This window comes from Chionomys nivalis, chromosome 6, assembly GCF_950005125.1.
Source record: "Chionomys nivalis chromosome 6, mChiNiv1.1, whole genome shotgun sequence".
NCBI lineage: Eukaryota > Metazoa > Chordata > Mammalia > Rodentia > Cricetidae > Chionomys > Chionomys nivalis.
The window spans coordinates 75,130,671-75,145,357 of NC_080091.1; the positions used below are offsets into that span (position 1 = coordinate 75,130,671).

Sequence of the window (14,687 nt, forward strand, 5' to 3'; positions counted from 1 at the left end):
GAAAGCAAACTGGGAATTGCATGCGACTTTCAGTCCTCAAGGTCTGTCCACAGTGGTGCACTCCTATCCAGGCCACATCTCCTAAACCTATCTAAGCAACACCACCAACCAGGGACCAAATATTCTAACATCTGACCCTCGGTGGAACATTCTCATTCAAATCAAATTTGCACAGGTCAACAATATGATTACTCAGATAATAACAGATGTCAAAGTGTTTTCCTGGAAGTCAAAACTTCAATCAGTAACATATTAGTAAGTTCACATAGGAACATACCTGTAGAAGAAGCCTTTCAAATGCCAGAAAGTTATCCCACTTGGCAGTCTGTGGGTGCTTCAGAGTTTCAACTGTGGCCATCCCAAGCTGTAGGAGCCCACAATGATTTGTAAGAGCTTTGAGGTTGTTCTTGAAGAGCTGAATATAGGACATGAGCTGCCCTGGTGTGACTCTCCCTGGAGGAACATACAAATTTATCAGAGCACTGTCTTCGCTTTTACTAAATAACGACAAGGAGGCTGGGAAAAAAACACTGTCTTAGATGCACAGACAATTCCAGAGCTGATCAATAATTCTGAAACTATTAAGATTCTTCCAGCAACACAAGGACAACATCAAAACTGATCATATTTGCAGCTTTTGCAAGAAAGAAAATAATTAAGTCAACTGGCAAAAGTCATATTGCTAGTAGAACTCATGTTATACTTTCCTAATATCCTGAAGTTTTCAAACAAAGGCACACAAATATTTGTTCATCTCAACATAGAGTATCTATGAATGGTATATGACACAAGAATCTAAGAGGCAAATGGAAAGTTTCTTAGTTGTGTGCATGTATAAAAAGCACATTACAATCATGGCTAAAACCTTTATCACTGGTATCACTTCATAACTGTATTCAGGAGGTTCAAGGCTGCCTGTTACATGGCACAAGAGTGTATGGCAAATGAGGGTAAACTGAAAGTGAATGTACAAAGTGCATGTAATCACATGCACACAGGGAACCAATCCACTCCTTCAGAGTCCTTTGTTGGACTCATCTCCCACTCTCTGGTTTGTTACATTACATAGCTAATAGTCATCAATGCTTTACACAAGGATCCTTCCTATACACCAAATTCTCCTCATCAGACAAAAAGAAGACACTGAGGCAAACCCAACTGTAAGTCAAGAGATCATTCCTGTAGACATCGCCAATGGCATGCTTATAACCTGTTTTCTGAAACTGAATTTCAACTTGTTATTGAAAAGTTATATTTACAGTTTTTCCTTAATTAGTCATAAAAACCCACCTGCATTGACGCAGCACATGCAGGAACTTAAAGAAACATGCCCTCTTCTGATTCTCAGCGACTACATGAGACAGCATCTATTAACCTCACCCAAGGGCTCGGAGCTAAGTCTGCCACAGTGTTAGCTAGCAGATACCACCTAATAAGTAGCTGTTGCTGAAGATTATGACACACAAAACAGACCCAGCCATGAGAAACTTAAAAGCCCAAATCAGATCTGCTTTTTAAAACAAATTTTTGTGAAAAGATTACAAAGACTACTTTAGTTCCTTCTTATCTATGTATCATGGCAAACGTATTAAAAAAAAAAAAAAAGAACAGGGGGTGGAGAGATGGCTCGGTGGTTAAGGGCAATGGTTGCTCTTCCAGAGTACATGGGTTCAATTCCCAGCACCCATACGGCAGCTCACAGCTGTCTGTAATTCCAGTTCCAGAGGATTCAACACCCTCATACAGACATATACTCAGGCAAAACACCACTGTGCATAAATAAGTAAATCTTTAAGAAAAAAGAAAAGAAAAAGAAGAGGAAATGACTATACCTCCTGAGGACAGACTCATCTTGATATCCATCCATCCATTCATCTATAGCTATCTCTGTGTATCTCTCCAGTTAGTATACCAAATAACAGGTTTCATTTATGACATCTTCATATCATATATCATTGAATTTTGCTTTCATTCTCCTCCTGGACTACTCTTTCCTGTTCCTCGTTCTCAAAGTGCAGCCTTCCAATTTACTTACACATGTACTAAATGAAAAAGAAAAATTTCACCATCTATTTCTTCCCTTGTTCTCTTCATCAGGTTTACTAAAATATTGTTTATATATAGTTAAACTCCATCCTTTTCTGGGATGGAGTTCTACAAGTTGTGATAAATACAGACAGTATTTGTGTTGGTTACCCACAACCTAGCTGTAGAACTTTTCTATCATTCTAACACACTCTCCCTCTTTGCAGTCAACTTCACCTCTCCAACTCTAATCCTTGATGAACATTAAAATGTCTTTCTCTGACTTTTTTGTGTGTTGCATTTTTTATTTTTTATTGTGCTATATATTTTTCTCCACTCCCCTCTTTTCCTCCGCTACCCCTTCTATCCTCTCCCGTGACCCTCACATTCCCAAGGAGATCTTGTCTTTTTCTACTTCCTGCTTAGATTCATGTATGTCTCTCTTAGGGTCCTCTTTGTTGTCTAGGTTCTATGGGATTGTAAATTGTAGGCTGGTTTTTCTTTGGTTTATGAGTGAGTACATATTATATTTGTCTTGGGTTACCTCATTTGATATGGCTTTTTCTAGATCCATCCATTTGCCTGAAAATTTCAAGATAGCCCACATTTTCCTTGTCCATTCTTCAGTTGAGGGGCACCTAGGTTGTTTCCAGTTTCTGGCTATGACACTAATGAATGCTGCTATGAACATAGTTGAGCACATGCCCTTGTGGTATGATTGAGCATCCTTTGGGTATATACCCAAAAGTGGTATTGTTGGGTCATGAGGAAGGTTGTTTCCTAATTTTCTCAGAAATCTCCATACTGATTTCCAAAGCGGCTCTACAAGTTTGCACTCCCATCAGCAATATATGAGTGTTTCCCTTTATCCACATCCTCTCCAGCATAAGCTGTCATCAATGTTTCTGATCTTGACCATTCTTACAGGAGTAAGATGGAATCTCAGGGTTATTTTGATTTTCATTTCTCTGATGGCTAAGAATGTTGAGCATTTCCTTCAGTGTCATTTAGCCATTTGAGATTCGTCTGTTGAGAATTCTTTGTTTAGGTGTGTACCCCCTTTTTTATTTGATTATTTGTTATTTTGATGTCAAGTTTCTTGAGTTGTTTGTATATTTTGGAGATTAGTCCTCTGTCCAATGTGGGGTTGGTGAAGATCTTTTCCCACTCTGTAGGCTGCCATTTTATCTTGTTGATCATGTCATTTGCTTTACAGAAACTTCTCAGTTTCAGAAGGTCCCATTTAATGGTTTCTCTCAGAGTCTGTGCTACTAGGGTTATATTTAGGAAGTGGTCTCCTGTACCAGTGCATTCATGTATACTTCCCACTTTCTCTTCTATGAAGTTCAGTGTGGTTAGTTTTCTGTTGAAGTCTTTGATCCATTTGGACTTGAATTTTCTGCATGGTGATAGACATGGATCTATTTGTGTTCTTCTACATGTTGATATCCAGTTATGCCAGCATCATTTGTTGAATATGGCTTCTTTTTCCATTTGATATTTTTAGCTTCTTTGTCAAAAATCAGGTGTTCGTAGGTGTATAGATTGATATCCTGGTCTTTGATTCTATTCCATTGGTCCTCCCCTACAGCAATAATTCCACCTGTTTGAGATGACATCATGATACTGGTAACATTACTATAAGACCGGTTTTTAGGTACTAGCTGCTGACATGGTGCACCTTCTCATGACATTCTGGACAGAACTCCAAATAAAAACTTTGGTAAAAACCCTACCAACTGATTGGAAATCGTTTACAACTATGCTAGACAGTAATCTTGCAGATGAGACTTGGGTTGATTGCTCAGGTAGCCAATTGTCTCCGTCATATATTGCTCACTTTGGAAGCTGCTTGATTGCACTTCCTGCCTGCTCAAGTAAAATTATTTCCCTTCTCGGCCTTCGATGGGGTCGAAGATTAGATAATCGTAGTTATCTTCCTCATGATTTACCCAAGCTTATTTCCGATGTAAGATTTAGACTCCTTAAAATAGAATGTTTATTAAAACATTTGTCATGTGTTCCTTGCTTAATATTGCTTATGTTGTTTGTAATTTTATACTTGGTATCTGTTCCTATTGTATATAGTTGTATTGGGTTTGGATGGATCTTGTTTAGACAAAAGGGAAAGGTGATGGAGAAAGCTTTGTTAACCAATCATTTTTAAGAAGTGAAACCTAGCCGGGAGGTGGTGGCGCATGCCTTTAATCCCAGCACTTGGGAGACAGAGGCAGGCGGATCTCTGTGAGTTTGAGGCCAGCCTGGTCTACAAGAGCTAGTTCCAGGACAGGAACCAAAAGCTACGGAGAAACCCTGTCTCGAAAATTTAAAAAAAAAAAAAAAAAAAAAAAAAGTGGAACCTAGTTAAGGTGTGGCTTCCTGGAGCCCAGGAGAAAAACTGGGATGGACCAGGTGCTTGCTCTCTCTGGGTGATTCCTATTCGGACACAGCGGAACTTGGACTTTCCATTCTTGTGGTGTAAGTTTCCCCCTTATAATAAGTAAAAATATAATTGTCTATCTTTAAGCTAGCCTGGTTATTTCCCGAATCGAGCTAACTTCTACAGTCCTCCTGTCTATTTTTGTGCCAATACCGAGCTATTTTCATTACTGTAGCCCTATAGTAGAGTTAGAAGTCAGGGATGATGATGCCTCCTGAAGTTCCTTTATTGCACAGGATAGCTTTGGTTATCCTGGGTTTTTTGTTTTCCATATGAAGTTGAGTATTGTTCTTCTGTGAAGAATTTTGCTGGGATTTTGATGGGCATTGCATTGAATCTGTTGATTGCTTTGGTAAGATTACCATTTTTACTGTGTTAATTCTACCTAACCAAGAGCATGGGAGATCTCTCCATTTTCTGGTGTCTTCTTGGATTTCTTTCTTCAAAGACTTAAAGTTCTTGTCATACAGGTCTTTCACTTGTATAGTTAGAGTTATTCCAAGATATTTCATGTTACTTTTTCTGATTTCTGTTTGCTAGTTTTTCCTTTCTAGAATATCCTATAAATGGGACCACACAAATGTAGCTATTTGTGTCTGGCTATTTTAACATCAACATAGTGTAGTTGAGATTCATCCATGTTCTTGAATATAATAATAGCTTTCTCCTTTTACTTGCTGACTATTAACTATTACTTCATTGTAAAAGATTTATTATAGCTTACACATTTATTTATCTTTCCACAAGTAAATAATCATTGGACTTATCTTCGTTCTTAAAACTGTAAATAGAGCCTTCACCAACATCTGAGTACAGGTTTTCATGTGTGTACATGTACCTATGTTTTCATATTTCTTCGGTAAATTTCCAAGATTTAGGATCGTATGCTAATTGTACACTTATTATAAAAAACTGGCAACCTAAGGCAAAATGGGTATCCCTCATCAATGTAATGTATGAAAGCTCAAGTCACCTCATACCCTCACCAGCATGAAATAGTGTCAGCTACATCTGTTTTAGCTATTCTAACGTGTGTGGACTAACAGCTCTTTGTGGATTGAATTTGCATTTTTCTAAGGACTAGAGTGAAGTTGAGCATCTTCTCAGGGTCCATATGACATCCAACACTTTTCAAGTAAACTGTCCATTCAAACCTTTCCCTGTCTTAATTATTTTTCTTATTGGTTTGTACCACTAACTTTCAACTATCCATTAATTCGATATATATTTTCATGCCAGGCACAGAAATAAACACATTGCTATTGGAAATAAACTTTGGACAAATGTCTCCTTGATGTTCTTTTGATTAATTCAGCCTTTCTCATGATTTACATGTAATGCTACATACTTTTTGCATAAATGATTGTAATTTTGTGGCACAATATGCTGACACTTATATATGTGAAAACAAACATTGTTCTAAAGTGTTTAGATTCCAAGATTGGCATGAACTCTGTATATTAGCCCACTGTTTCCCAAATCATGCTGGACTACACCCTTAGCCTTCTAGATGCATTTATTTGTGTGCTGCACTGCAGATGGTGGCAGTGTGGCTACTGAAAGGCAGACTTCAATCCATTGAAAGAGACATCCATGCTTTCCTAGCATGAGCAAGGCTCTAAATTCAATCTTGGTGCTGGGGCAAGGGTGGAATGAGCTTAGGATATAGCTCTCTGCTAGAGGGCTTCCTAGAATGCAGAAAACCTTGGGTTCATTCTCCAGCACCACAGGAGAGTGAGGGGTGGAGTAGAATGGGGTGATCCATACAGCAATCATCTTATTCAACATGATTGTAACAATAAAGAAAAAGATGTCTCCAGAGTGCGACAGGATCCATGTGTGTCATGTGCCTCTGTTTTAAAGAGGCTACAGGAAAGGATAATCAGCAAAGAACTTGCCAAATGATCTCTTCAGATTTTTACTATAATAATTCTATGTTCTAGTTTTGCCTCACCTACTCTAGGCAAGCGATCTACTACTGAGCCATGCCCTAGCCTCGACCTAGGTTCATTTTAAAAATAAGGGTGTCTTCAAGTAGAAGACAGAACTTTTACTGTTAGCAGTGCTACTAAGCCACAGTATTTAGGCAATGCCTCCTTCTCACATAAGGCATGTAGGTGATCTAAAGAAACAAAATATGTCTTCAAGAATTGTCAACCAAAGCCCACACCATGAGCTAATAATCACTAAGCATCACTGCTCTGGTCCACAGTACAGGCCCGTCTTCCTTACCGAAGCCACCAACATGTCATTAGCTATGCCCTGACAGTAGGTCATTTTTCTAACCAGGATAACATACAAACTAGAAGTTGGCAGAAAAGTATTTCACACAGATGCTTTAAAATGAGTTGTGATATTTTTGGAATTAAACCACAACCTTATAAAAAATGTAAACCAACCAGCTAACCAACAAAATTGCTTCCATGATCATGCCTTGGTGATTTCCCAAGATGACTCCATCAGAGAACTGTGCTATAGGTAGGATTTCCCCACTTCTGTACCTTTTATCTGCAAACCATTCTTACTATGGTGCTTTATGAGTTTTAAAGCATTGCATTTCCAAATTAAAATGCTGTAAATATTCTATTTTTCATGTTTGTAATAAAAGTTCCAAGTAACTAAACAGAAGTAATTTTTTTTTTTTTTTTTTGGTTTTTCGAGACAGGGTTTCTCTGTAGCTTTTGGAGCCTGTCCTGGAACTAGCTCTTGTAGACCAGGCTGGCCTCAAACTCACAGAGATCCGCCTGCCTCTGCCTCCCAAGTGCTGGGATTAAAGGCGTGCGCCACCACCGCCCGGCAACAGAAGTAATTTTGTATCGATGTCATGTCAAGTAAAGTCATCCAACCCACCCCCTCAAAATGCTACCATGGGAAATTAAATAAAGCTCCCCAGTTCCCATGGACTAAAGAGAAAGCAATAAGAACCAGGCATGGAAGAGGTAATGGACTAGTCGGCCATACTTCACTTTATGAAAGGAAAGGGGAACTGTTGGACAGATTTATATGGTAAATTCAAAATGCCAACTCAGAGGCTTTGCAAGACAATTTTAAGGACCATAAAAAAGGTTACTTTATATCAAGACCACAATGTTATACTGCAACTTTTTGACAAGTGACACGTGGCTTTTAAGTCTTTAAACTACTAATTCAGTACATTAAATATAACTCACTAAAATACAGCTATCTCTTGGGGAAATACAAGGTAAATGGACAGTGCTGAGCAGCGCAAGCTACAAAAGAGCTGAGTGTTAGAGAAGCCGTACCCATCGCCAGTCTGCCACTCGGCTCTGCTGGCCATGCTGTCCTGCCTTGCAACCTCTTCAATGGCCACTGCCTTCAGTATGTTTGACTTTGTCTCCAGTGCTAAACAGCCACCACTTCCCTATCACTTCCCAGGGAGCCACCTTCAACACTTTCTATCAAATCCTGTATTCGCTAGAAGATTAATGTGTAGAAATTAAATATGTCTTTTTAACTGTACCAATTTTCTATTAAGATTTTTATTGTTTTTTGTTAATGCTCTGGTTACAAGGGTGTGTATGCGTGTGAGTGTGTGTGTGTGTAAGTAATGGGCTGTTACTGAAGGTAAATTCTCTTTTAACCTAAAGTGATTTCTTTCAAAATGCAAGTTTTTTTCAGAACTACAGATAAAAAACATATAGACCAGGAGGCAACTCTGCTAAATGTAACTCATCATAGCAGACAGCACTATTAGAGCAAACAAAATGTTGATTAATGGACAACATGAAGAGCCAAAATGTTATATATTCATAACGTAGAAAGTGGACTTATTGGGAAAAGGGTTTCAACTAGGAGATAAGAGAGGATGATGGGGAGGATATAATCAGAGTACACTTTAAGTATGAAAGAATAAAGGCAATTTTAAAAAAGGACGGCTGAGCCGGGCGGTGGTGGCGCACGCCTTTAATCCCAGCACTTGGGAGGCAGAAGCAGGCGGATCTCTGTGAGTTCCAGACCAGCCTGGTCTACAAGAGCTAGTTCCAGGACAGGCTCCAAAACCACAGAGAAACCCTGTCTCGAAAAACCCAAAAAAAAAAAAAAAAAAAGGCTGAATGTCTACCCTGAATACATGGGTTTCTCAGGGGAACCCCAGGAATGAAGCGAGGCAACAAAAGAGATCATGATGCAATCTACAAACAGACAAAAAGCAGTCCATACCCGCACCTGTTGTCTATCATAGCTTGCATTATATGCTTAAGCTGCTTTATCTGCGATCATCTACAAAAGGTATCAGTTGTTCAAGTCCTAAAAAGATATTAAGACTTTTTTCCTTCACTTTACTTCTCCGTTTCCTGCCTTTCAAATCATCTGTCTCTTTGTTTTGGCCTGGTCAGAATTTATTAGTAGTAATATTTCATTTCACAAGCATAGTTTTAGTATTATGAGCTTTTTCTATAGGTCATATCTAAATGTTCAAAAGCAATCAACACTGTTTTTACATCAATGTAAACTATGGAACTGTTCACAGCAAAGCTCAACTATACTGTAGTCACACTGGCTTATTCACAGGTAACATAGGGAAGCCGATGGTGAAGGCAGGGGTGGAGGATTGTACACTAGTGCTCTATTTTATGCGTGTGGTCACGTGGGTTTCCTGTAGCTTGTCCTACTAGCCCTTCTTTAATACTTTCTTGATTCTGAAACAAAGTAATGTCTGTTTCATGTAGAACAGACATGTTTATTTTTCCCTGGGAAATCTGACTTTATTACTAGCACTGATTTGTACAATGGGTAAAGCTCTGTCTTTCAACAGCCTCAGAAACTGAGGAGTAATAATAACTACCTGCTTCCCACCTCAACTGAGGTCAAAGGGTAAAGAAATATGGTTAAGGTACAGATGGAGAGATTTAGGTAACACATGAGAAAAACATTTCCTGGTCATGATGACTATATGACACAGAAACAAATTATTAAAAGGAAGAGACAGAGGGCGAGAAGACCACATAAATCTTCCTCCACAGGGATATGAAGGGCGGTCTATACAGCCATCTGTATAGTGAAGCTTGGACAAAGGACAGCTGTGCACTAATGAGCACTTTATAACACCATAAATACTCAGGGAGGCGTGGGGGATATGCTTTGATAGTATATGTTCTTGTTGCACATGCTTTTTAGCTCTGGTCGCAGTATACATAATCAGAGAAGAAGAAATTAATGTGAAAATAGCATTTAGTTCTATGCGGCAAATCAACTCAATGGAGCCAAAGAAATCTGCCAGGGAATCCTTTCTGAGGCTGCTCTGGAATAAAGTACAACCATCACAGAATCACAGTCTCAGAGAGAAAATAAACAGCCCTCACTAAAGTTACACAAAACGGTGAAATATAAAACCACCAGAAACAGTTATGGCTTGTCTTTCTACAAACTCCCGCCTTCCTAGGGCTAACACTGCTGCAGTAATTACAAACTCAGTGGATAGCAAGAACGAAACTCCCTGGCTAGCCAGGGACAGAACACCAGGTGCCAGAGGAACTCTTTCTTGTTGAGTCCCCTCTGGTGCAAAGAAGTTCTGCTCTTAAAAAGAACCTCTAAACAAAGACAGCCCCACTCAGGAGCAGGAGCCTCCTGCTATTCCATGCTCTTAGGTTTGTTTTCTAACTCTGGCCCCAAATTCCGTTCTTCAGAATCCCTTTGTATAATCAAGATGGCTAACTGCAGCTGCCGAACACCCACGCCCACCTTCCACCTCCAGATAAAGGAGCTCTCCAATAAACAAACAACTCCCTTTAAAAGAGGCCAAGGGAAGAAGAGCTCTGAGTGTGTTGCATCAACACCTCAGGATGGCCATGCAAAGAAAACTCCTCTTCTGCTGTCCCTGCTTCCAGTAAAACAGAAAAAAAAAAGGCCAGTTATGGTGGCACATGCCTTTAATTCCAGCAATCAGGAGGCAGGGGCAGGCGGATCTCTGTGAGTTAGAGGCCAGTCTGGTCTACAGAGAGAGTTCCAGGACAGGCTCTAAAGCTACACAGCTTTAGAAATAAATCCTGTTTTAAAAAAACAAACAAAAAACAACAACAAACCCTGCAGTTGGGACACCTTCCTAATGGAGTTGCACAGGGCTCCTATGGTCCACATTACTGCTGCAGACCTCTACAGTCTTTACCCCTATAGAATCATGCAGGGCACAGGTCCTGACCTCAGCTCAGGGAGCAGTCTTGAGCTGACTACAGTGAGAGTCACCTCGTGATTCCAGAGAAGGAGCTCACAGTGTGTCGTGATGCACTCCACTGCACAGTGCACTTACTGTAGTACTTGAACTTTATCTCACTGGTTGTTTTTATTGTTGCTACTACTTTACATTTTAAACTTGCATCCTTTTTTTCTGGGAGTAGGTGGTGCATTCATTTAATCCCAGCACTTGGAAGACGGAGGCAGATGGATCTCTGTGAGTTAGAGGTCAGCCTGGGCTACAGAGCATGTTCCAGGAGAGGCACCAAAGCTACACAAAGAAACTCTATCTTAAATAAGAAGAAAGAAAGAAAGAAAGAAAGAAAGAAAGAGAGAGAGAGAGAGAGAGAGAGAGAGAGAGAGAGAGAGAGAAAGAAATTTGCATCTTTTTTATTCTCCTTTTTTTTTTAATTTTATTTTTTTTTTTATTTTTGAGACAGCGTTTCTCCATAGCTTTCCTGGAACTAGCTCTTGTAGACCAGGCTGGCCTCGAACTCACAGAGATCCGCCTGCCTCTGGCTCCCGAGTGCTGGGATTAAAGGCGTGCGCCACCACCGCCCGGCTTTTATTCTCCTTCTTACATTTATCTAATTTGGGAGGTGGGAACATACTTTTTTAAAGTTATTTTATGTATATATTTTACCTGTATGTATTCCTGAGGAGGCATTAGATACCCTGGAACTGGAGGTACAGATGGTTATGAGCCATCATGTGGGTACTGGGAATGAACCAGATCCCCTGTAAGAGCAGCAGGCCATTTAACTGATGAACATCTTTCCTGCTCCTTCTAATTTTGCTTTCAATCTTTCCCATGATTGGAATTTTGTTTTGATTTTTCTTCTTTTCTAACCTCTTTCTCTTTTCTTCCCCCATAATATTCCTCCATACTTCTCTCCTTTTCATTCATATAACCTCGCTTCCCTTGTGTTTTTTCTTTTTTTTTTGTCTTTTAAGATTTATTTATTTATTAAGTATACAGTGTTCTGCCTGTATGCATTCCTGCAGGCCAGAAGAGGTCACCAGATCTCATTACAGATGGCTGTGAGCCACCATGTGGTTGCTGGGAGTTGAACTCAGGACCTTTGGAAGAGCAGGCAGTGCTCATAACCACTGAGCCATCTCTCCAGCCCTCCCTTGTGTTTTTCTTTTTCTGTACCTCCTTTTCTTTCCTTCATCCATCTACTGTAACAGGAAGGTGCTGCTTGTTTGTCCTGGCTGCCTGGCTAGCGTAGACCCAAAATAATCACACAGAAACTGTATCAATTAAATCACTGCTTGGCCCATTAGCTCTAGCTTCTTATTGGCTAACTTACATATAAATTTAACACATTTCTTTTCATCTGTGCATCACCACGAGACAGTGTCTTACCAGCAAAGTTTCGGCATGTCTGACTCTGGTGGCTCTGTAGCGTCCCCTTGATCCCGCCCTTCTTCCTCCCAGAATACAACCTAGCTTTCCCTGCCTACCTAAGTTCTGCCTTGCTATAAGTCCAAAGCAGTTTCTTTATTCATTAATGGTAATCATAGCACACAGAGGGGACTCCCATATCAATCTATTACTTCCACATTTCCATAAATAAGGTTTAACCTCATAGAAAATTTTACATTACCTATCCTGTTGTCTGACCTATAGTACTTGATGGCATACTAGTATGCGTCAACAACACAGTCTTGTTGTATCGAATACATGGTGGTGGTGCTGTTACTTAGTCTTCACTGAGTGATTCTAGGGATTGATAGTTCAATCCCTAGATAAGATCTCTAAATAAATCCTAGGATATACTAAACAGATGTGCATGTTGCATTGTAAAAACAAAAAAAGAATAAAAGTGATGGTCAACACAATCTCTTTAAAAGATCATAATTATCCAACTGCTGGAAATAATAGACAATAAAATGGATAAAATGCTGTGCGAAGACTTTGACATTAACTAGTAAAAATAATCAGTCACCTCAAAGAGAGTACAAACAAGCAAATGAATCCAATCTAGACCATGGAGAGAAAAGAAAAACAGCAGCCTGGGGCTTGAGGGATCCAGCAAAGTGGGTAAGAAAATCAGCACATGAATTAAAAAACTGCCAGTGTGGAGGGAAAAAACAGCAATAAAATTGAGATTTTGGAGAATAAATACAAATTTTGGAAATGAGTTAAGAAGTCAAACAGAAAATACAGTGAAAAGAAAAACTAATAGACAAGACCAAAAAAAATCAGAAATGGAAGACAAAGCCAAGAGAATACTCAAACAATAAGAAGAAAGAAAAGATAAACATGAACAGAATGTCCAAGAACTATGGGAGCAATCTAGAAACCAGGCCTAAGAGAACCCAGGATACAAGAAGGAGCCTATATAAAAACTAAAGATATAAAATATATATCAGATGAAATCATAGTATAAATTTCCCCAAATCTAGAAAAGAAGCATTCAGAAACTCAAGTAGGTATGACCACAACATGTCAAAATACAAAGCAAAAAAAAAAAAAAAACACACACTGTAAAAGAAAAACATAAACTCATCTGCAGAGAAAAACATGTCAGAATAATATGAGATCTCACCAGCAATCCTAAATGGCAGGAGAGCAGAAAACAGTTTATTTTAAGTCATGAAACTGAGTAACTATCATCCAAGATTATTATATTTAGGAAAACTGTAATGAGATCTAGTACCCTCTTCTGACCTGTAGGCATGCAGGCAGGCAGACCACTGTATACTTAAATAAAAAAATCAAAAGACACTGATATTTAAAAAAAAATTAAATAAATAAATAAATAAAAGCAACACCCCGACAGAAGGACCTCCCACATCACTAAGTCAACAGAGATCCTACTGCATCCACACTTACTGCTATAATAATAGCAACATCTAAGAAACGGAACTAAGCCTACCTATCTACCAACAGAAGATGGATAAAGAAAATGTACAAACACACAATGGATTCTTATTCAGCTATAAAGAAAAATAAAACCATGGCAGAAAAATGCTAAATCATGGGCAAAATGAAAAGAACAAAAGAACATTATATTGCGTGAAATAAGTCAGCCTCAGAAAAGACTCTATAGCCCAAGCTGGTTTAAAACTTACTAGATAGACCAGGTTAGCCTCAGAATCATAGCAATCCAGTCTCCAAATTGACCTGTCTTATAAGAAATTCTTTTTTTTGCTACAGTCAGGTACTCATATAGTCCAACCTACGAGAACTTTTGATCCTCCTGCCTCTACCTACTGAGGCCTGAGATCACAACAAGCACATACCACCATGCCAAGTTTTTTTTTTTTACTTATTTATTTATTTTTATTCTTTTTTAATTAAAATTTCCACCTGCTCCCCATTTCCCATTTCCCTCCCCTCCTCCCAAATATTGCCCTCCCCCCACTTCCCTCCCCCTATCCCCACTCCTCTTCTCCTCCCCCACTCCATTCCCCCTCCCTCTCGATACTGAAGAGCAGTCCAAATTCCCTGCCCTGCGGGAAGACCAAGGTCCTTCTATCTACGTCCAGAAAGGTGAGCGTCCAAACAGGCTAAGCTCCCACAAAGCCAGTTCATGAAGGATGGATACGGGAGCAGCGAAGTATATATCCTATCTAAGGGAGCCATCTTAGGGTTGGCAAGAGACTTGACTCTTGAGGGGTTCGCAGGTGTCCAGGAATATGTCCCCAGCTGGTACCTTGGGCAACTAAGGAGAGGGAACCTGAAATGACCCTATCCTATACTGATGAATATCTTGCATATCACCTTAGAACCTTCATCTGGCGATGGATCGAGGTAGAGACAGAGTCTCAATTTGGAGCAACGGTCTGAGCTCTTAAGCACCATGCCAAGTTTTATGCAGTGCTGAGGACTGAACCTAGGGTTTCATGCTCACTAGGCAAAACTCTGCTACAGCCCAGTCCTCATTAGAAATCCTCAAGGAAAGTCTTCGTTTAGAAAGGAAATGATGTTAATTACTATCAGGAAAGTCTCCAAAACTATAAAACTCATTATTAGTAGAGATGAATACATAGTCTAATTCAAAATACTTTGTTATTGCAATGG

General features: G+C 39.4%; 1 protein-coding gene across 1 annotated transcript in view; it reads right to left on the reverse strand.

Annotated features, from left to right (window-relative positions):
• Scfd2 (sec1 family domain containing 2) overlaps nucleotides 1-14,687 on the reverse strand; it is a 336,750-nt gene that overhangs the window by 278,427 nt on the left and 43,636 nt on the right. The window contains exon 4 of the mRNA XM_057773027.1: nucleotides 278-453. Within this exon, the coding sequence (XP_057629010.1) occupies nucleotides 278-453 (176 nt within the window). The remainder of the gene's footprint in view (nucleotides 1-277; nucleotides 454-14,687) is intronic.